At 40.9% G+C, this 23,540-nt stretch overlaps 1 protein-coding gene across 4 annotated transcripts in view; it reads right to left on the reverse strand.

Moving 5' to 3' along the window:
- Positions 1-17,032, reverse strand: part of MICU2 (mitochondrial calcium uptake 2) — a 107,249-nt gene extending 90,217 nt beyond the window's left edge. For all 4 annotated transcript variants that reach the window (XM_077973769.1, XM_015120729.3, XM_001089388.5 and 1 more), the window contains exon 1: positions 16,803-17,032. In XM_077973769.1, coding sequence (XP_077829895.1) covers positions 16,803-17,012 — 210 coding nt within the window. In that variant the 5' untranslated portion in view covers positions 17,013-17,032. The remainder of the gene's footprint in view (positions 1-16,802) is intronic.
- Between the last annotated feature and the right edge of the window lie 6,508 nt (positions 17,033-23,540).

Here is a 23,540-nt window from a genome sequence, read left to right on the forward strand (position 1 = left end):
TGTGAGCCACTGCTCTGCCTATAGCAGAGGTTCTTAACCTCACATGACATAATCACACTTCTGGGGTTCATAACTCCCTGAAATCTGTGTGAAACATGCATGTGCATTCTTTTTGGGAAAGAGCGTATGTAACTTACCACATAATCAGATTCACACCCTATTCAAAGTTCAGGAAAAATGACAAAGATGAATGATAAACGGTAAAATACAATGATTAGTAAAATAAAATTTCCCTATTTTAAGTATGCATGTTAGAATAATGTATATAGTTAATGAAGTTTAAACAGCTGAGATGAATATTTGACTCAATCCCTTTTTGATATCTAGCAGTAAAGGTCTCTTTTAAAATTTAAATGAAAAGAGCTTCCCCAACATGACTAAGTATGAAATGTAAAATCTATTAATTCCAGGTCATCTAAAAATGTCACCAGCTAAAGCAGATTAATTAAAATAAAGAATACACACAACTGCTATCTAGCACAAATAAAGCAAGGAACTACAAGAAATCATTGCTACACAAAATTTTGGAATAAAAGCTTGGTCTTTAACAAAACCTTACATGCATATCTGCATAATTCTGAATTTTGTTTTCACTATACCTTTTCCCGGATGTGGCAACAAAGCCACTGCGGGGTGTCTTCTCCTGCTCTATATAAGAAAGCAGCCATCACATTAAGTATGACAAATACTTACAGCTTTTAGTAGAGAAACAACTAAAGAGAAATATGGGTGACAAGAGACTGGAGAGCAAGGAGACAGGGCAAGGGCTAGTCTCCAAAAGGGCCTGGACAGCTCAGTTTCCCTCTAACGACACGATGTGGAACTACAATAATCATTTCTCAGCTTCAGCACCAATAGCTTTATTTCCAATAAAAAATCTATCTACTCAAGATACAACAGCCAAAACTTTAATAGTAACTAGTCTTCTCAAGTCATCATAGGAAAAGGATGGTTTTTACAAGTGTCCTTTGACTTTTTCCCTAATTTTTCTATAATATACACGTATTTCAATAAGAAAAAAAGCCAACGTAAGTAATTTTTAAAAAAGAATTGAGAAACAAGCAACAGTTCTAGCCTCCTTCCTGATATATATCAAAGAATTTCAGTAATCATAATATTATTGTTAGATATGAGTTCTAAATTTCTCTTCAAAGAATCAATAGGTACGTTCAATTATTTGCTTTCTACTTTTAAACTTCTTTTTTTTTTAAATTTTTATTTGTTTTTAAACTTCAATTGAAATCAACCATTTTCGATTTCCAGAGAGTTGCAAAGATGGTACACGAAGTTCCCATATGCCCTTCAGCCAGCTTCATTCGATGTTAACATCTTACATTACATGATGTTAACATCATGGTACATTTATCCAAAACTAACAGATTAACATTGGTACAATACTATTAACTGAATGGCCGAATTTAATCGGATTCCCCAAGTTTCCACTGGGGTCCCTTTTTGTGTTACAGGATCTAATCCAGGATACCGCCTTGTACGTAGCATCTTGTCTCCTTAGCCAGTGACATTTATTTTAATGAGGAGGCCGGGGTTCGGCTCTTGTCCTCTGCTGGGTTTCCGGTGCTCCTTTTTTTCTTTTGTTTGAGACGGAGTCTCGCTCTGTCTCCCAGGCTGGAGTGAGTGGCGTGATTTCGGCTCACTGCAAGCTCCGCCTCCCGGGTTCCCGCCATTCTCCTGCCTCAGCCTCCCGAGTAGCTGGGACTACAGGCGCCCGCTAACACGCCCGGCTAGTTTTTTCCAATTTTTAGTACAGACGGGGTTTCACCGTGTTAGCCAGGATAGTCTCGATCTCCTGACCTCGTGATCCGCCCGCCTCGGCCTCCCAAAGTGCTGGGATTACACGCGTGAGCCACCGCGCCCGGCCTTAACTTCTTTCTAAAGAAACCTTTTTCGATTACCTGCTCCACCCTGACTCATTCCAGTTACCGGCTCCACCCTGACTCATTCCGATTACCTGCTCATTCTCCACCTTGACTCATTCCAATTTCCTGCTCTGCCATAAGCATATTTCCCACCAAAGCACTCACCCCAACTCTCTTCAAATTAGCCAATGGGAATTAGTTTAGCCTGTGCGGTCTAACCCTAGCCAATAGGGGAACACCACAGCAGCAGGGGCCACATGCGTCAGGGATAAGAACCCCTTCCCCTCCCTTGTCCAGGTGTGCGCTCACCATTGCTCTATCTGTAAGGGCGCGCTCTTCTATAGAAGTACATTGCCTCGCTGAGAAGTAAAAAGAAAAGTTTATTTTCGAGTGCTATTTCTTTTGTGGCACCGAAACTTCATTTATAACAATTTCTTCAGTGTTTCAGGAAGCAATCTTTTCACGACTATAATTTAAGATGGATTTAAGCACTGCCTTATGGGTCAAGTCTACTAATGAAATACAAAGTACTAGTTTAAAAACAAAAAGGCTGGACTAGCTCATTCATGCCTGTCCTAGCTACTTGAGAGACTGAGGAGGGGAGGCCTGCATGGGTCTAGGAGTTTGCCTTGAGCTATGATCGCACCACTATGCTCTGGCCTGGGTGACAGAGCGAGACCTTGTCTCTACAAGTAGAAAACAAAACAAAAAAGTTGCAGTATTAAATAAATAAACATGCTTCAATCACTGATAAAAAGTGATCAGTATTAGGTTTAACAATTAGAAGTGTGTCTCTGTAACATACACTACTACATACGCTACTGATTGTCTTCTTGGTATTGCAATGGTTTCCTGGTTAAACCCCAATGTTTCCTCATTATCATTATTTTCTGGCTTGCCATTAAAGTATCTTACACTTCATATGTCTGAGATTAGGAACTACTAGGACAGATAAGTCTTCCATATATACTTCAACATATGTAGGCAGCTGGATCAGTTATCATCTGATAATTAAATGAGCCTTTGGGAAGTGCTCAGCTGTTTTCCTGTTTTCTCTTTGCAGTAGGGCAGTCACAGTTCCATTCACCAGGCTCCCGCTAAAGCAACAGTCAAAGCAGTACCACCACCACCACTGAAAGAGCAGTTCTCTGACCTGGAATTCAATCCTGGAGCATTCCAAGCATTCCAGAACTTCCCAGGACTGGGTCTGAATGGAGGCAGAGCCATATTGAAAATGTGCTGATTTGAGCTGGTTTCTTAATTGGGCAATTATGACCAAGTTAAAATGAAAAAGGTTTTGTCCATAAAACACTCAACAGTGTCATTTAATCTCCTGACATTCAAGAAATGCAGAAATCAACCCATTTATAGCTTCTTACTGTATATAATTGTCTAATTGTATATACTAGTGAATGAGAAAAATGATGCAATTCCAAACAGTAGATATGCTGCATTATCCGTATTTTCCTTTGAAATATCTGGAACAGTTTGTGGAAACACATTGTGCTTTCATATTTAAGGTTCATCTTGCCTAATTTTAAAATGGTTTGCATTGGCCGCGAGTGGTGGCTCACGCCTGTAATCCCAGCAGTTTGGGAGGCCGAGGCGGGCGGATCATGAGGTCAGGAGACCGAGACCACCCTGGCTAACACGGTGAAACTCCATCTCTAGTAAAAATACAAAAAATTAGCCGGGCGTGGTGGCGGGCACCTGTAGTCCCAGCTATTTGGGAGGCTGAGGCAGGAGAATGGCTTGGGAGGCGGAGCTGGCAGTGAGCAGGGTACATACAGCTAAGTGATGAGGGACTGAGGACAAAGATGCCTGCGATCTTAAGGTATCAAGTTTCTAGTACACAACACACAAAACAAATGATATCCATGTGGATAAATTTAAGATTTTATAACATCTTATTTCCTTAGAAATATCTATGGAACTATCTATGGAACCACATATCTATGTAGGTTTCACATATATCTATGAGGATTTTAAGGCCAGGCTATACTTAAAAAATATGACTCATTAAATATTATTTTTATATTGAAATTACTTATACTCTGAAAACATTTAACAATGTTATTTATGAAGAATTACTGAGAATATATTTACTACTAATTTACTCTACCAAATATTTACTGCTTTTTAAACTATAAATAAAACATTTAGATTCATATACTGCTACTATTAGTGGCTTTTGGTATGTTTATGCACTGTTGTAATTCATAAAACTCCAAAATTCACAGTAACAGAAGCAGAATTTGTATATATTAGCTAATAAAACACACATGGTTTATAGAACAAGAACAAACAGTAATATTTACTTGGATTCCACTAAACAATATAAATGCAAAAGAAAAGGTTAAATATACTTTGTTTTGATATTACAATTTGTTGTTCTTTCCCCCAGAAAAGTCACTCCACAGATTTACAGCAGGATCGTTAACTACTGTCCTATTATACAAGGAAGGAAAGTAAGACAACCTCTCATTCATGCAGGACAAACAGCTATGCCAAAAGCACAAATTACATCTAATTACAGGGTATAACTTTGTCATCTCTCTTTTCATAATGTAGCCATTTACACACTTTGATTTTTTACTTCCATTTGGGTTTATTAACATCAAAGCTTTGTCATCACTTACCTGTTTCTATAGACATTTTTTACCTGAGGCAATAAAGTATAAAAACTTCTTTGCATTCTTCCTTTACTGTTGCAAGAAAGCTTTAGTCTTCACTGGGATTACAATGTTTCACGGTTATTAAACTTCTGTATGTTGCTATAAAGTTTACTGCTCTTGGCATATCAATTTTACATGTACTGTTATTAAACCAATGCACTGCACACAAATATACTAACGGTATACTCCAATAAGTTCCAGTTTTACCTATTGTTAATGTCCTATTAGCATATTTTTTTTTCTTTTTCACAAAAATAATCACCACAAATCTATGGTCAGACAGCTTGAAATAAAAGAAAGCCAATTTAATTTTATGATTATGGCTCTTAGAGCAAATTAAAATAGATTAATCTTATTAACTACATTGAGTGTTTAAAATATTCACTGACATGGAATAGAAAAAGAGATTCTACATCTAATGAAACTGCAAATTCACTTCCTAAGTTATAACATAGTTTTGCTTATTTAAACATAATGGTCCACATTTCTTGCTTTTATTTAAAATTTGTAACCATCTTTTAGTCAGATTGTACTCACAAAATAAAAAATGAGTTCAAAATATGAATTTACATAATATCAAAAGCAAACCACCTGGTATTCTCATTTTAGAATTTTAACAATTTTTAAATTTAATGCCCAATATATTACTTGTATTAAAGTCAAATAGCAAGGTTTATGAAAAAACATTTTTTAGATAATACTTTACAGCAACATTAAGAAACCCGAATTAGCGGACTCACTAGAAGAAAGCCATTAGAAGTCTGTGGCAACTGGTCCTATATTCAGCAAAACTGTTGCATCTCCGCTCTCACGGTTCAGTTTCACAGCTCTGTAAACTATTCCCTCTCCCCCTAACCATCTGGGGGTTACCCGCTCCAGTAGCAGATTACAGATCCCTCTGACGATTACAGATCCCTGAATCTACTTCTTTATTTTTCAGAGCAGTTCAACATCAGTTTTTTTTTTAAGCCTTTTATTTCCAGCAGGAAAATGTGGAATTAGTCTATAATCAGCTTCTAGGATTTACCATACCCTCTGTTTTCATTCCTGTTGGAACGGAAAAAATATCCTTGCTGCTATGAAAATCCAACTTTTCTACTTGTGTCTTTTGTTTGTTTGTTTGTTTTAAAGATAGGGTCTTGCTCCGCCATCCAGGCTGGATTGTAGTGGTGTGATCATGGTTCGCTGTAGCCTCAGCCTCCCAGGCTCAAGAGATCCCTCCACCTCAGCCTCCCAAAGAGCTGGGACTACAGACGCGCACCACCAATTCTGGCCCTTTTTTTTTTCTATTTTTTTTTGTAGAGACGAGGTCTTGCTGTATTGCCCAGGCTGGCCTCAAACTCCTGGTCAAGTAATCCTCCCGCCTCGGCCTCCAAAGCACTGGGATTATAGGCAGGAGCCAACACACCTGGCGTGTTACAGCATATATTTTAGTCTTCTTTATGGCTTATGTTTATTACTCTCATTTTTCTCTCCATTTAAAAATTCTAACTTGCAGCAGCATTTTCTTAAGTCACTTTAAATCTTTCCAGTACCAAGGTCAGCATATATACACAAACATTTAAATATAGCATATAAAAATGATGCATTAAAGTTGGTGAGAAAAGATGCTTAATTTTATTTTCCTAGAAGCTGCTCTCCCAGGCATCTTCTTCCCTTTCCCATTATGAACATTATTTGTCTGACATTTCAGAGAGTATAATCTACTATATCTTAGGAAAATTAACTGTCATTTTGTACATCAAAGCTAAAAGCTCTCCTCTCTCAGATGGGTTAATCAAGACTTGGCTGCACTCTCTCTTCCTTCCTCCCCTTTGCCAGGGACGAGGGGAGGAGAGAACCGAGTATTCAAGGCACCGGCTTTCAGGAGACTGGTTACATATGGGGCGACTGAGTATCAAAATAAATGGAAACTCTTTGAGTAAAATGGGAATCCATGAGTCCGTATACATAAATAAATGAATAAATGAGTAAACACTGGAGAGGACAAAGCCTTATGAAGCCACAAAATTATCTCCCCTCAAAATACTTATTAATGAGTATAAAGAACTTATTAAATTTTTAATGAAGAAACCTGGCAGATGTCTTCTTACCAAATGATAAAAGTAATCGTAATTATCACCAGTAGAAATCTAATTTGTGTACCTCCTAATACGACGCGTTGAAAAGAGCACAGCACGGCTTTAGTGGCATTTGTGAAAAAAGTGCAAGAATCATGAGGAAACATCAACTAAACCTAAATTAAGGAACATTCTGGAGAGTAGCCACTACTCAGTGATAGGTGAAAATGCTTTAAAACTGCAAATGCAAGTAGGTATAGGAACAATATGAATGGACTGTAGATCGGAGGAAAAGCATGCTGACTTTGAACTGAATTTAGCCATTTTAAGCACAGCTTTAGCTGGACACTCTTACCATTCATTCATTCACTCACTTATTCACTTAACAGTTATTTATTAGTACCTATCATGAATTAAAGACTACACTAAGTATTAGTAAAATGATGAATAAAAGCTAAATAGTTAGGTATAAGTACTTTAGAATGGTAGTTATAAGATACTAAACACTAAATGTGCACTTAAAGTAGATGAAATTTCAGTGAACACTGAATCTTGATTTTTCTTTTTTGATAGATTCAAAGAAGTCAGACTTTGAACTGCACAGGTGGAGGCATTCTGCTTTCTCTGAACATAAAAGACATCCAACTTAAATTTTATTAAGTAAATAATATCAAATTCAGCATTTCAATACAGACCCCAGTGTCAAACAGGAGTCTTGCCCCACGATGTAGAGCTTTTATGCCGTAGTTGGTCCAACGTTCTGTGGACCACTAAAGAGCAAGGACGGACTGCCCCAACCGGTTTTTGTAATTTCCTAAAACCACACATTCATTTTACTAGAGGATCACAGGAGTTAAAGACTTAAAACAAACTTTGGCAATTAAAATAGGATACCAAGATGCAAATGCCTGGTTGGAATGGCTCAAATATTCCATCCACAACGTTAAACAAAAGCAACTATTATGCTTGTGCACATGGCAGGTCAGAGGCCCAAACTGTCCCCTTTCCACTAAGGTGGTCCTCCAGTTGACCAGGTGTGGGCGGCATGGTAGTTCTTTTCCAGGATTCTATAGCCGGGAGTAATAAGTCATGCCAAGCTCTCTCTCTGCTATATTCCGAAGTCCGGCACCTTGTGGGTCAGCCCCCAAGGGCCCTCCAGCTTCCATCTCCCAACACTAAGTTCACTTCATGTCTCTCATGACAGGGAGGAAACTTAGCGTTCTTTGGAGACCTGAAGGGATGCAGTGAGCTTAAGAATTTTCAAGAGCTTATCAATCAGTCAGCCCTTGTTCATCCTTGAGCGGATTTGTGGTGGTATTGTGGTGGACCTTTACTGGGCACTCTGCTGAATAACTGGAGTGGCACTTGTGCTTTAGTCCAACTGGCTATCCCTTTCACTCTGGCATTTCGTCAACCACAGGAAGGAAAAATAAGACATCGTAAAGTGAGAGAAGCCCCTTATGGGTCTTTAGACTCTTAGATCTATTTAGACACAATTAGAATCCCACAGGGAATTCCAGATCAATTTAAAGCCCAAAATCAAATAGCTGCAGGATTTATGTCACTATTTGATAGGTAACAATAAAAATGTAGATTAGATAACCCACATCTACTACAACCAACAGCAATTTATTAACTACACTAAAAATGCTATTAAAGGAATAGCTGAACAATTAAGGGCTACTAGCCAGATGGCTTCGGAAAATCAGATAGCCTTAGACATGATATTAGCAAAAAGAGGAGGAGTTTGCATCATGATTAAAACTCAATGTTACACCTTTGTCCCAAACAACACTGCCCCTAATGGAACTATAACAAAGGCATTGCAAGGTCTGACTGCTCTGTCCAATGAGTTAGCCAGCAACTCGGGGTAAATGACCCCTTTACAGGATGGCTAGAAAAGTCTTTTCGTAAATGGAAAGGAATAATAGCCTCAATTCTTACTTCCCCCACAGCCATTAATGGGTGTACTTATTCTTGTCAGGTGCTGTGTCACCATGTGACAAGCTTCTTCAGCTGCAGCAGGCTTTATACTCTTGTGATAGGCACAGCCTCTTGAAAAAGGCTGAATCTCCGCTTTGGGGTGGAGGAGGATACCTCTCCTAAGTCTTTAGTTCCTTCACGGTCCACTCTTCTTCAGCCTAGAGGCAGGAGCTACTTTTTGACACCTGCTACTTCTGTACCTCTGTGAGTATTACTCCCTTAGTAGTCAATTACCTTCTACTACTTTTTTACATTAAATTTCCTTCTTCAGATTACTGGTTTGACTTCTGTCTCCTTATTGGATTCTGACAGAGATCAATCCTACCTGTAATTTTACAATCTAGGAATATTCAAAATCCTTCCAGGACTGTTGCTAAGAACTGGGGCAGTGGAGGTACTTACATTCTCCATGTCTCCTCTTTTATCACTTCCATCCAGCGCTACTTCTGCTTAAAACCACAGGAGCCTTGTGCAACTCTATCCAAGCACTTGTGCATTTGCTAGACTTTACTTATGATGGGATGAAAGAAGGGGACATCTTAAGACTACAGAGTTTCTTAAGACTAGAGAGATCTTAAGACTAATGCCTTTCCAATCCTGTCCTTCCTTCTCCCTCCATCTCTACTCTTAGTACTCACTTCCCCCCACATTTCCCTTATATGCTCCAAATTCTTCTGCTTGTATTATGCAAAGTAGCTTTCTCTCACCCCTGAAGCCTAAGTCAGCCACATTCAGGTTCTTTTTTTTTGTTTTTTTTGTTTTTTGGAGACAGAGTCTGGCTCTGTCACCCAGGCTAGAGTGCAGTGTGATTCTCCTGCCTCAGCCTTCCAAGTAACTGGGACTACAGGCACACACCACGATGCCTGGCTAATTTTTGTATTTTTGGTAGAGATGGGGTTTTGTCACGTTGGCCAGGCTGGTCTTGAGCCCCTGACCTCAAGCGATACACCCGCCTCGGCCTCCCAAAATGCTGGGATTACAGGCATGAGCCACTGCGCCCGGCCTCACATTCAGGTTCTTACAGGGCTTACTCTCTACCTCAAACACAGAGTATGTAAACCAAAGCCATTCTCTTGCTAACAGGATTTTCAGCCAATTGTTAAGATACAGAGCTTGTTATATCTTCAGTTGGTGTAAAATGTGTAACATGCACTCAACTAAGATGTAGAAATAGTTTATTAATATAGTTGGTTTTTGCCATGTCAGGATTATTTTCCAAATTTAAAACTAATTTAATTGGCTTGAGGTTTACCAGTTGAAGCGTCTCAATAACTGAAATGAAAATATAATTTTACTTAAATTCTAAAATGAATATTTGATATTTTAATGTGATAGCAAAGGACAAAAGCCTGCTATATAAAGACAAATATAAATGTTAATAATATATATTAAAAATGCAATCTTATATGTAGTAACAGGTTAAATGGGCCCATCTTTAAACTTCAGGGACAAAGGTATATCTATTATTAAAACATTATAGATGTCATCAATTAATTCACCCATTCAATAAATATTTACTGCACCTACTATGTGCCAGACTTTTTTCTAGGCCCTTGGGACACAGCAAGTAAGAGCAAAGTCTCTTATTTACTTACGTTTTCTAAGGGGAATATGGCATGACATGTCTCCATGGCTCTAAGTGTGTAACTGAATATATCTGGGACAGTTATAACTTAGCTGATTCTAACCACTTCTAGATATCGGTTGTCTAATATTTCTATAAACGCCAATCAAACCAAAGTTAGAGAAGGTCACTTTGTTATCTAATGCATTTCAGTTCATTCACCCTAGATAAACATTGACGATGTGCCATTATGTGACTGTGATTATTCTAGGTACTAAGAATACAGAGATGAAAAAGACAAGAGGCCATTCTAGCAAGGGAAGACAAAATAAACAAGCATATAAAAAAATGTCAGGGTCGGGTGCGGTGGCTCACGCCTGTAATCCCAGCACTTTGGGGGACCGAGACGGGAAGATCACAAGATCAGGAGATCGAGACCATCCTGGCTAACACAGTGAAACCCTGTCTCTACTAAAAATACAAAAAAAATAGCTGGACGTGGTGGCCAGCACCTGTAGTCCCAGCTACTCAGGAGGCTGAGGCAGGAGAATGGCATGAACCCGGGAGGTGGAACTTGCAGTGAGCCAAGTGAGATCGCGCGCTCCAGCCTGGGTGACAGAGCGAGACTCTGTCTCAAAATAATAACAATAATAATAATTAAAAAAAAATTTCAAACAGCGATAAGCACTATGAAAGAAAAAAAAATTATAACAGAGGAGAGTTTTATGTATTTATAAATATGAATGTAAATAAACATATTCAAGAAATATCAATGAATTTGTATAAAGAATTTGTATTTATTTAGAATAAAAAATACAGCATTATAGACAATGTTATGCAAAATAATTTTACTTTTCAAACAGTAGTGGAAAAATTTTCTATTGAAAAGCAAACAGCAACAACAAAATCTGTTATGAAGTAAAAAAAAACCTAAACTAACCAATATTATGCATAATTTGGAAAGAAAATTTAGGGAGTAAATGAAATATTCATGCAATTAACAAGTGAATAATAACAAATAAAACATCACTGTTGTCAACTGTGAACTATATTGTATTTTACTTTGGCTCTGCTGTTTTTACTTTTCTTCCCCAGTTTAGGGCATTATTACAATGACTTAAAATAGTAATGGTACCAGGTGCGGTGGCTCATGCCTGTAATCCCAGCACTCTGGGAAGCTGAGGTGGATGGATCAACTGAGGTGAAGAGTTCGAGACCAGCCTGACCCATATGGTGAAACCCCATCTCTACTAAAAATACAAAAATTAGCTGGGCGTGGTGGCATGCACCTGTAGTCCCAGCTACTCGGGACGCTGAGACAGGAGAATTGCTTGAACCCGGGAGGCGGAGGTTGCAGTGAGCCGAGATTGCACCACTGCATTCCAGCCTGAGTGACTGAGCAAGATTCCATCTCCAAAAACAAACAAACAAAAAGAAGTAATGATTCAGAAAGCTTTACTTTTAGTCTCATCATCTACTGTTGAATATCTACTTAGTGAAATGGAGGTTTGTTTTAATCAGTTCGGATTTGCCAATATATGATTCTAGCTTCTAATAACAAAATACAATAGTAACCACAACACAGGGGTCCCCAACCCATGGGCCATGGACCAGTAAGGGTCCATGGTCTGTTAGGAACCAGACCACACAACAGAAGGTCCGTGGTGGGTGAAAAGAGCTTACCGCAGGAGCTCCCCCTCCTGTCAGATCAGTAGCATTAGATTCTGACAGGAGTGCAAAACCTATTGTGAGCTGCACTCCTACGAGAATCGAACTAATGCCTGATGATCTGAGGTGCAGCCGTTACATCCCGCAACCACCCCCATCTCCGTCAGTGGAAAAATTGTCTTCCATGAAACTAGTCCCTGGTGCCAAAAAGGTTGAGGACCACTGCCATAACACTTATTATTTAAATTCCTACAGGAAAGAAATACTTTCACCCTTGCAACTCTAAAACTCTCTTGTTCCTAAACCTCCTTTCTCCATTGAAATAACTTTTTATAATTTCATAAAATGTATCAAGGCTTAAGAATGCAGCTATCCTTTTACAGCAGAATGGACTGGAACAAGAGAATAAATCTATCTCCTCCTATGGTTTCTGATTTTACATGTCTGAATCAAATATAACATTGTAATGGGAGTAATACTAAAAGCTTAAAAAAGTTTTCAAATGTTATTTCAAAAGCAGCAGTTTACATAGAAGTAACTGATGTGCTGACATGATCTAAAACAAGTTCCACTAAGAATTTCTTTGTTGGAGGCACTATTTTGTTGGCCAGGTGTAACAATACAATACATAGACTTGCAATTCAGAGTCTTTACTAATTTATCTTTTAAATGTATTTTAAATTCATCCACTAATTTAGCTATCATCAACTCTCTCCTGAATTACTGCAACAGCTCCCTAAATCTAATTTTCAATTCACTCTCTTTACTAAAGTCCCAATACTCTTTCCAAAGGTCACAAACAAATTTGTGATACAGTATTACATGGACTTATTTACGCATTAAATTGATATGGTGGCAGTTTTAAAAAGCACTTTCATTTTGAAGAAGTGATACTCTGAAATACTCATAACAACTCTAATATAGTAGGAAAATATCTGAGATTTCTGTTGATGACAAAGGCAGTTACTGTAATATTACTATGGCTTGTTCCCTACATTCATTAAATGAATTGAAGAAAACATTAAACAATTTATGAAAACAAAAATGAAACAAAATTTTTGTCAATGAAATTTTGTCAATGAAAACAAAAATGTAGTATTTTTCCTAAGTTCACAGATCCCCTAAATTCTATGCATGGACATATGGGGCTCCATGAGGGTTAAGAAATCCTGCAACGGCTTCCTGCTGTCCTCAAGATAAAAATTAACGTCACATGGCTTATGAGACACTTAATGATCTGATTCCCAGCCACTGCTCAAACCCAGTTTTGAACCCCATCTTTCGCAGCTCTTACTCTGCTGAGTCAAACTCTTACTTTCAGACCTCTGTAAAGCTATTTCCTTTGCCAACGAAACTCTTCCCCTTCTCTTTGCCTAGCAAACTTGCAATCACCCTCCAGGTGTCAACCTACACATGATTCCTTCAGGAAACCAAGACTGTGTGAAATACTCCTCCACTATGCTTCCACAGCACCCAGCATCTAACCCGACCACAGCACTGATCACACTGTATTAAAACTGCCCTTCCCCATTAAACTGTAAGCACACACACTGTGTCTCCAGTCCCTGCTCCTGGCATATTGTCAAGGACCGAGTAAGATTTCAATACTTGTGAAAGGAAGAAAGTAAAGAAAAAAGGAAGGTCTCAATTTATCTACTGTTTCACGACATGAAACTCTACCCTTAATTCCTGACTGACCCTCAAAAATGCAGGCTGTTGGTCACAATGCGAACTAGAAAAGTGTAGGACTTCATTAACATAAATTTATATTTTTATTGGAAAAAAGCACTTAGTATAACGACTGAAAATGAACGGCATATTCACTATTATTATTATTATTTTTTTTTTGAGTCAGAGTCTCGCTCTGTCGCCCAGGCTGGAGTGCAGTGGCCGGATCTCAGCTCACTGCAAGCTCCACCTCCCGAGTTCACGCCATTCTCCTGCCTCAGCCTCCCGAGCAGCTGGGAATACAGGCGCCCACAACCACGCCCGGCTGATTTTTTGTATTCTTAGTAGAGATGAGGTTTCACTGTATTGGCCAGGATGGTCTCGATCTCCTGACCTCGTGATCCGCCCGCCTCGGCCTCCAAAACTGCTGGGATTACAGGCGTGAGCCACCGCGCCCAGCCAGACGTGTTCACTATCATTATAGGGGCACGTCAGGAAGACTTTACCAACTTGGAATACCAACATAATCGTATTAATGCATAAAACTGTATGGCGATGGAAGATTCATCACAAATCAAAATTCTAGTATGTATCTAGTTCAACTATGCACACCTGTCCCCAAAGTAGTGGTGGCAGAGGAGAATTAACAGGCCCAAATCTTAGGGAAATGTATCAAAATCACTGAGGTGAAGGCAAAGTTTTCAAGCTACGAGTCCTCTCAATCCTTACTGTATTCAGCCACTGATGCTGAAAGGAATGTCCACCGTGGTGGCAAAAGGATGAGAACCACTGTCTCGGTCCAACAGTAGATCAGGCAAATGCTATGCCAACAGACTTTATTAAACAATTGATAATAAAATCGTTTCTGTATTACTTTAGCTAAGATTAAACTTACAAAGCTGCAGGGAAGGAGAACTGAGAGTTGGGAAGAGAATCCAAAATAACTACACTAGTGTGAAGTTTTCAGAGTCAAGTTAGGGATTTAAAAGGAGAAAGACTAGAAGTGGGCCAGAAAAAAACCAGTTAGATGTGTAAGTGAAATCAAGAGTCTACAAATTGCTGCTGGGGGGTGAGTGGTATTTAAGTCTTGTTCTAGGGATAGTGAGTGAATCACTTTAGTGGGACGGTGCCTGAGTAGTGTCAGGTCAGAGTGTGACTCAAAGGGCTCTGAAGGACAAAGTTTTAATATGTGCATTTTGGCCGGGCCCGGTGGTTCACGCCTGTAATACCAACACTTCGGGAGGCCAAGGCGGGCGGATCATGAGGTCAGGAGATCGAGACCATCCTGGCCAACATGGTGAAACCCCGGCGCTATTAAAAATACAAAAAAATAAAAATAAATAGCTGGACGTGGTGGCCTATGCTTGTAATCCTAGCTACTCGCGAGACTGAGGCAGGAGAATCACTTGAATTGGGGAGTCAGAGGTTGCAGTGAGTCGGGATCGCGCCACTGCACTTCAGCCTGGCGACAGAGAGAGGAGGCTCCGTCTCAGAAAAAAAAAAAAGTGCATTTTACTGTCAGCAAAATGAGACACTAATGGTTTCTGAAGAAGGGTACACTGTGTGGTTAAAGTGATACTCCACAGAAGATTAATCTAAGGGTCTTAAAAACAGGATGAATCAAGGGGAGAGAGAGAGAAACTAACGATGAATACACTGAACTCCTTGGTACAAGATTCACAAAAATGCTATAAAAACACTAGATGATAGACCTTTCCATTATATCTATTATGTTTACATTAATATAATTTATATTATAATAATTTGTTATTAATACAAATAAGGAATATCACTTGCCAATACTTAATTTTAATTCATAAGGCCTTCTTTCCTCTCTTTTTTGTTGTATCTGAATGTTCCTTGAGTTTTTCGCTAGAAAGGCATAATGTAAATCTAAAAAAGAAAATAATAAAACACTACTTTCAATTTTCAAAAAAGCTCATACGTAAAAACTTATTAGGTCTACAAAAATTTTAAAGTACCACTCATTCAAATTTTCAAATGCGTTACATTATTTATCTTGAAACAGGGAACTTGAATCTGTTGTTTTTTTTTTTTTTTTTTTTTTTTTTTTTTTTTGAGACGGAGTCTCGCTCTGTCGCCCAGCCCAGGCTGGAGTGCAGTGGCGCGATCTCGGCTCACTGCAAGCTCCGCCTCCCGGGTTCACGCCATTCTCCTGCCTCAGCCTCCCGAGTAGCTGGGACTACAGGCGCCCACAACCACGCCCGGCTAATTTTTTGTATTTTTAGTAGAGACGGGGTTTCACCGTGGTCTCGATCTCCTGACCTTGTGATCCGCCTGCCTCAGCCTCCCAAAGTGCTGGGATTACAGGCGTGAGCCACCGCGCCCGGCCTGTTTTTTTTTTTTTGAGACGGAGTTTCGCTCTTGTAGCTCAGACTGGAGTGCAATGGGTTGATCTCTGCTCACTGCAACCTCCGCCTCCCGGGCCCAAGCGGTTCTCCCACTTCAGCCTCCCGCCACCATGCCCAGCTAATTTTTTTGTATTTTTAATAGAGACGTGGGGAGGCGGGGCGGTTTCACCATGTTGGCCAGGCTGGTCTCGAACTCCTGACCCCAGGTGATCCACCCGCCTCGGACTCCCGAAGTCCTGCGGTTAAAGGCGTGTGCCACTGCGCCCGGCCGACTCTTATCTTTAATAGATGGAGGTTTTAGGAGCAATTTTTGCTTAGAACTTATAATGGTCCACTAAGATATTAAGGTTTATAATCATGCAATAATGTTCCTTAAAGTTGATAATAAAATCTGGAAATCAACTGGTTAATTTTTATGGCTGACACCTTCGTGACTTAAAAAAGCAATCGACAGAACTTCTTCATGCTATGCAAAGAGGAGGTCGTAAAACTTACAAAGGTTAACAAAGGTAGATCCCAGCGGGGTAACTGGACGCAAAACACCTGTGGATGTGAACGCCACTTCAAAGACCATAGAGGAGGAAGGGGCGAGGCGCAGTGAGATTCTGAATTAGGAGGCTTGAATTAAGACCCGCCCACACTCATCGCCACGAAATTAGTGCGGCCAGTTTGCGGGTTGTGGTGTTCAGCGTCCGCGGGGTTCTCCCAAGGGAGGCGGAATCTCCCGTCACCGGCATCGAAGGCCCTCGGGGGCTCAGGGCGGGGGCCAGTCCAGGAAGGAGCGAGTCCCACCAGTCGCAGGACGCCCCGACCCGCAGCGGCGCCCCCACCCACGGCTCCGGGACAGCAGCCCAGCGCCAAACCACTCCCCGCCAAGGGCGTCAGGGGAGGGAGGAGCTTGACTGGGGCTATAGCAGAAGGAGTTCGTCCAGTACCTGTGCTGAGACTGTGAGGCTGCCGTCGCGCGCCGCGACATTCACGCGGCTGTGGTGCCAGGCCGCTCCTACTCCTGCCAGGGCGGCGCCGGCCACTGCCGCAGCCAAGGGGCCGGGACTCGGCAGAGCCCGTCGGCTGGCAGCGAGCCCCCGTCGCAGTCTTCCGCCCCAAGCCGCCAGCCGAGCGCAGCTCCCCGCAGCCGCCGCCATCTTTGCGGAAGCGCAGCTACACGGCGCTTGTCTCTTGGCGCCACCGCCAGCGCTGGGAACTCTCGCGACATTCGACAGGCTTCAGCCCCGCCTACCGAGCCTGCGCCGTGGGTGCGGCTGCTGAGGCGACGCTCGGAACCGCGGGAGGTGGCCTTTGGTTCCGGGGCTGCCTTCTAAGGCTGTGGAGATGGGATGATAGGAAGAGTAGGAAGACAGTATAATATGGCTTCCTAGTCCAAAACAAGATAGTGCCCTCGGTTGTGTGGGCAGGTTTCTTTCTCCTTTTCATTTTTTCATCTTGTGAAACTGTGAAACGTTTTTTGAAATAGCCTCTTCTGCATCTGTGTTCATGTCTTCCTATGCTCATAGTCTTGACTATTCTTTAATTTCTGCTAAAAGAACTCTCAGACAAGGCATTCTCGTTATTTCAGTCACTCACTATTTGCTAATGTTGAATTTAAATTCAGTTTCAACAGAGGGTTTGATAGTAGCGCGCATCCTACCTAGAACTAAAAGTCATGGAGACAGAGCCGCACACCAGCCCCATGTGTCTATCAGCAGGGACCCAGAGGTTTTCCCTGGTGCAGGCTTAGTCCTGGCTGTTCCGTTGGTGATACGTGGTGTAGCTGAGGCAGACTACTTGGTTTTATTTAACAGCCTCCAATCTTCCATTCTTTCGTCTTCACTTTTCCTGAGTAACTCTCTTTAATAAACTCTTTGTTCAGCCTCTGAAATGTCCCCAGCTGTTAGAAGCTTTAGTTGGGCATGCAGTAACGGAGCCAACATCAAAGGGGCCAAGACACCTAATCACATAATCACTGCTGTCTTGAAATTTTGCACAAAACAAAACTTCAAGAAACAAAAACAAAAACCTGTCACATGAAATCTAATTTGATCATTCAATGGAAGTCCCGTGGATCACTTTGTTATTATCTGCCCTTAATCCTTGCTCCCTTTCTCTTAGCTGGCTTGTCTACATTCATCTGCAGCCAGAGGTTCCTCACTTTTCCCTCAGCTTCTGGACTCACTTTCAGTGTGCTTTCCCAGGCAGGTAGTAGAGAGATAAGCCTCACTTCACAGACTTGTGAGCCAGACCTCAAGGTTTGAATCCTAGCTCTACCAGGATGATCACTGTGGTTTGGGGCAAATTATTTAATCTTTCTGAGTCTCCATTTTCTCATTTGTAAATAACTCACGGTTCGGCAGGTGATCATTGCTATTTGGGGTAAGGTATTTCATCTCTTTGAGTCTCAATTTTCTCATCTGTGAACAACCCTCTTACAGTTTGGGGTGGGGGAGCTAAATGAGATATTTTATATAAAGTGACTAGCCAAATGCCTGGCACGTGGTAGGCTTATGACAGATACGCGTTTACTGTGGTCAAGGTTTGGTTTACTTCTGCCCTGTGAACACAAATGAGCTTGACTGAATGTCCATGATTCTAGATCACTAGCCCATCTTAAGCCGAGACTTTCCTGCTTTTTCGAATCTAGCCTGACTTTGTCAACCTCTGGACTGTCTTTCACCTCTGCTAACTCTGGTAGCTCTTGGCACATGTCCTGCTTTTCTGGACTATTGGCATCTAGCTTGTTTCCTGGTGATTATAGGACTTCTAGGATATGTTTGGACACCCTGGATGTCTTATCTTGTAGCTTATTCTTGATTTCCAGAAACCACAGTCTTTGCTTGTATAATTCTAACTGCCTAATTCACACAGTTCCTCTAGGTATTTTATGAAACCTGGCATCTATTACTCAGTTATTGCCTCAAGCCCAAGATAAGTTTAGATTCCTATTAAAACGTGGCATATTTAAGAACAATGTCTTTCTCCCACAATTTGACATCCTTGTGGGTGAGATGTCTTCCTTTTCCCTGCTTCTCTAGCACCTAGCACAATGCCCAGCATGTAATAGACATTCAATGAGTGAGTATATAAGTGAATAAATAAATGGCACAAATGAAACTCTGGGGTTCATATTTCTAAGCTTTAGCCATCCGAAATACAGAAGTATGTTATTCCTTTGGTGTACTTTATTTTAAAAACAAAACTTCTTTTTATTTTGCTGAAAATCTTTGAAGCCACTTGGAAAACAGTGTAATTAGTTATTTTTAAAACTTTCATTATGTCCCCAGGCATCTAGAACTCTCACTTATTTAATGTATTCAAACTTTTCTTATGCAGAGGAAACAAATTCTTATAATAGAACTAATCTCTAGTCGAATAACCATTCTAAGTATGAAATCTTCCTTGGCAGCTGCTGACATTTGTCCAAGGACATTGACTATATTGGTCTTTTTGGGCTCCGGCTTTGTTCATTTCTTGATCATCAGCTGTAAAGTCCTGGGCTGGGATGTATTTTCAACCATGCAGTTTATAAACCAACCCTCAAATAAGAGGCTGCTTCTAAAGCTGTACATTGTATACTGTTTTAAATAGCTGGACAAAACCAGGATGGAAATACTGATTGTTTTAAAGTATCATTCTTAATTCATATACTCCTGCTCTTTTTTCTGAAGGAAGAACAAAAATGGTATGTCAGAAACACTGCTCTTAACGAGCTTTATTTTCACTGGAGATGCTAGGCTTGAATTTCAAAACAATTGTCTCTGACGGTTATCCTGTACAGAGAGGCAAGGGTGTAGTGTGCTGGCACAGGCAGAAAAGCATCTAGGGAAGAGAGAAGACTTGATCTGGAACTTGCTGGGGTCTGAGGTAGGGTGAAAGCCTGGGGAAGGCTGCATACAGTGTGTGCTGACAGGCTTGGAGCAGAAGGGCTAGCTGGGGACTGGCTTGGAGTGTCTTGGGGGCCAGGCAGGGGCCACACAATGATCTCCAGTCTATGGAACAGTTGGCAGCCCCCTTGTCCCTCTGTACATTTGTCACTGGGGTATTCTTGCTTCCCCACCCACCCATTCCAGCGTCCCCACCCACCTTGAGGCTGAGCTCCTCTTCTGAATCTCAGATGCTTCACCAATGTATTTCTTCTGCTTGCCCAGACTTTATCCTGGCCTTTCTTAGCCACTATCCACACGCTTCTTCAAATTATTTTCCTTTTTACTGACAATCAAAACTTCGATTCCCTCTGGGTTACTGGTCTTGAACAAAAGAGGTCAACTAGTTTTTCTCACTGAAGATATTTACTCCTTCATATTTCCATTTTAAGAGAAATTATTAACTTGAACACATTTTGATCTTAGCACGTGTGGAGGAGAAAAACAAAAATTGCCATTGGATTCTGAAAGATTGTTTACTGCTCTATTCCAGAATAATGTGCACTGAGACAGATTATCTTAGGTGGAGGAGAAAAAATATGGGAGATCTCAAAAGAATAGTTAAAGAGGTGGGACTCCTATAGGGATGAAGTAAAAAGCATACGAATGGATATTATAAAGAACCATTGCTTGGAATAGACAGAGGTTGAACTATATTTATGGTGGATAATTGTGTAGCGGAGGGTATGAATCACTCTCAGAGGCCCCAGATGAGTCAAAAGAACTGCTAATTATGTGTTTTTGTGCAGTTTGGGGCCATGAGTAAAAATATCTGGGTATCATGATTGATACCAGCATGTGTGGAAATAGGTTAAAGTGAAATCTTACTGACAGTGAGAAAGCAGTGCCCAGAGGAGCGTTTTGTGTGTCTTTCAGATCCTCCTCTGCATCTCATTACCTTCCCTCCCTCCCAGTGCAGCTCCCATTACCTTGCACTATAATGATTGTGGCTATCTCTTAACGTGTGCCTTTGCTTCGTCTTTTTCTTCTCTGAAGCATCCTACAGGTCTATGTTAGATTAACCTTCCTAAAACATTTCTTTCACCATACATCCATTAGCTCTGTGATTTACCCTTCCTAAGCCTCTGTCTCCCTGTTGGAAAATGAGGAGGTGGGTTTCAGTTTATTTTTACACTTCTAAAATTCTTATTGTATGCCACTCCAAAGTGTCTTTTTTTTCTCCTTAGTTGACAAACTGTATCGAATGTGAAATGTGTGCCAGGCATGGAACCACACGTTGATGACAGCAAGGACAAATAGGATACAGCTTCCCGGGGACGGGCTGTGCTCTCACACATTAACCTGTGCCCTCTATGCTGAAAACTTTTAAAGGTATGTAACCCCCCATTTATGTATGTTTATTTCTTAAATCTACACATTTACAACTAAATGTTAAAAGCCGCATAGTAAGAATGTAAATGGTGATGTAAAGATGAACTAGTATTTACAAAATAAAATTGTATTTTTATTATTAAAGATGCAATGAATGTTTTGTTCTAAAACTGTTAGTATTTTAGTGAGGTCTATGTGATTAAATTGGCTTCATTAACTTGGAAAATACTGATTTAGGTTTTATGAGATACAAGGTTTGGTATTATGCTGAGTTAATTTATACATTAGTTTTTGATGACTGTCATAGCTCAAACAGGTACCTCACAAAAATATATTAATCGGAATGGAAGGAGTGACTGTACTATTAGTTGAGGTAATGAAACCATGATATTTGTCTTTTTTTAGCTTTTTCTTATGAAAAATTCATATATATATAAAATTAGAGAGACTAAAATGATGAGTCTCCATGTACATAGAGCTGGACTTCCACAATTACCGACTCATGGCCAGTCTTAGTTCATCGCCACCTTCTCCTTTTCCCTCAATTAGATTATGTTGGCATAGCCCCTAGGCTCACACAATTTTATTCTACATACTTTATTATGTGTTTTTATTTTTATTTTGTGTGTGTGTCTGTGTGTGTATTTGAGACAGAGTCTTACTATGTTGTCCAGGCTGGAGTGTAGTGGCGTGATATCAGCTCACTGCAACCTCTGCCTCCGAGGTTCAAGCAGTTCCCGTGCCTCTGCCTCCTGAGTAGCTGGGATTACAGGCGTGCACCATTATGACAGGTTAATTTTTGTATTTTTTGTAGAGATGGGGTTTCACCATGTTGATCAGGCTGGTCTCTAACTCTTGGCCTTAAGTGATCCTCCCTCCTCGGCCTCCCAAAGGGCTGGGTTTACAGACATGAGTCACTGTGCCCAGCTCATTATGTATTTTTAAAAGATGAGCACTCATAAAAAGAAAACCCAACACCAATATTTTGTCTTTGTATTTCTTAATAACGCTTATAATCCAATGGACACAAACATTTACTGAAAAAAAAAAGTAGCATAAATTGCTTAAAATGCTAGGAGGTTGGGGGGACACCAACAGAAAGAAGATTAAGAAGTCTGTTTTATGAGTGTTGTGTAACACTTCCACATCTCAGAGAGAGAGGTCTGTGTTGTCATAAAGGACACTTATGAAAATTAGTGACAGCACAACATTTGAGGTTGCAAAAAAAGATTTTTTCTGGAAATACATTTATGGAACACATAGTGTATGTCAGAAGAATTTAATTGGTATTTTCAAGTCCATTATAATATCTCCAAAGTTTGGTGTAGCCCACCAAAGGAGACAATTCACACTTTCTTTCCTTTGCTCCTTCTCAGCTGTAAAATGTACATCTCACGCACATCAAAGATGGTGACAGAGAAGAATTAAGAAATACAGCATGTCCAGAGGAGCAAGGGACAAGATCTAAATAATTTCATGAAATATTCCTTGATCGCAAGATTTCCACAGAAATGTTCAAGCCTGTGATATGTATTCTTGTGCACTGAGACATCCAGAATATCATAGCCTGTCCTTAACTGTGCAGAAGACCAAGCCACTGAGTAAATGCAAATGCTTTGACATTTTTATTTGTTTCTTAAAAACCCAAATAAAAATTTCAATTTCATCATTCATTCCTTTTCCCCAAAGCCAGTCTGCTAGTTAGCTGTCTTTAGTCTATGGCATGGTGTGAACACGTGGTGTCAGCACCACCACCCAGAGGCCATCAGCAGGACAAGAGGCTGGGCATCTGGCAGCAGGATCTGGTTTTTCTCCAGTTGACTGGGTTGCCCTGAGTTTTTTTGTGCTTCCGAGACTCGGAAAAATACACTGAGATGGTCACCATTCAGTGGCTCTCAACAGACAGACAACGACCTTATATAGGTCTTGTCTCCAGCTAAAGACAGTGGAGACCTGGCAAGGAGGGTGGAGCCAGGTGTGATAGGGAACTCCCAGGTGGGCAGGCCTGCACCTGGCACACAAGCAGACTGGTGGCGGGGAGTGTTGGCGATCGCTGCCACCTGCTTGGCCTGCAGGCAGGTGATACCACAGCTTTGATTCATTCGCCTCATCACTTCCTCTGGCCACGGCCACAGTGAACTCCTCCAGTTGTGAGGACTTCATGGCAACCTTTGGGTGTTGAGTTTGCTGGGAGTGCTTCAGATGGGGGCAAAGATCTAGGGCCCAGGACATGTTTGGCAGAGACAAAGAGCTGTCCCACAGGAGCTCCTGCCATCTGTGGGGCCTTCACATGTGGAGCCCAGATGCCGGGACGGCGGGGTCCGTGCAGAGCTGTACCTAGTTTGGGGGCACCTCAGCCTGGGGGCTTCCCTAGGTAGAAGCGCCGGCATGGTAGAACGAAGGGCCTTCTGAGCTGCTCGGGGG

The sequence above is a fragment of the Macaca mulatta genome, chromosome 17 (assembly GCF_049350105.2).
Source record: "Macaca mulatta isolate MMU2019108-1 chromosome 17, T2T-MMU8v2.0, whole genome shotgun sequence".
Lineage (NCBI taxonomy): Eukaryota > Metazoa > Chordata > Mammalia > Primates > Cercopithecidae > Macaca > Macaca mulatta.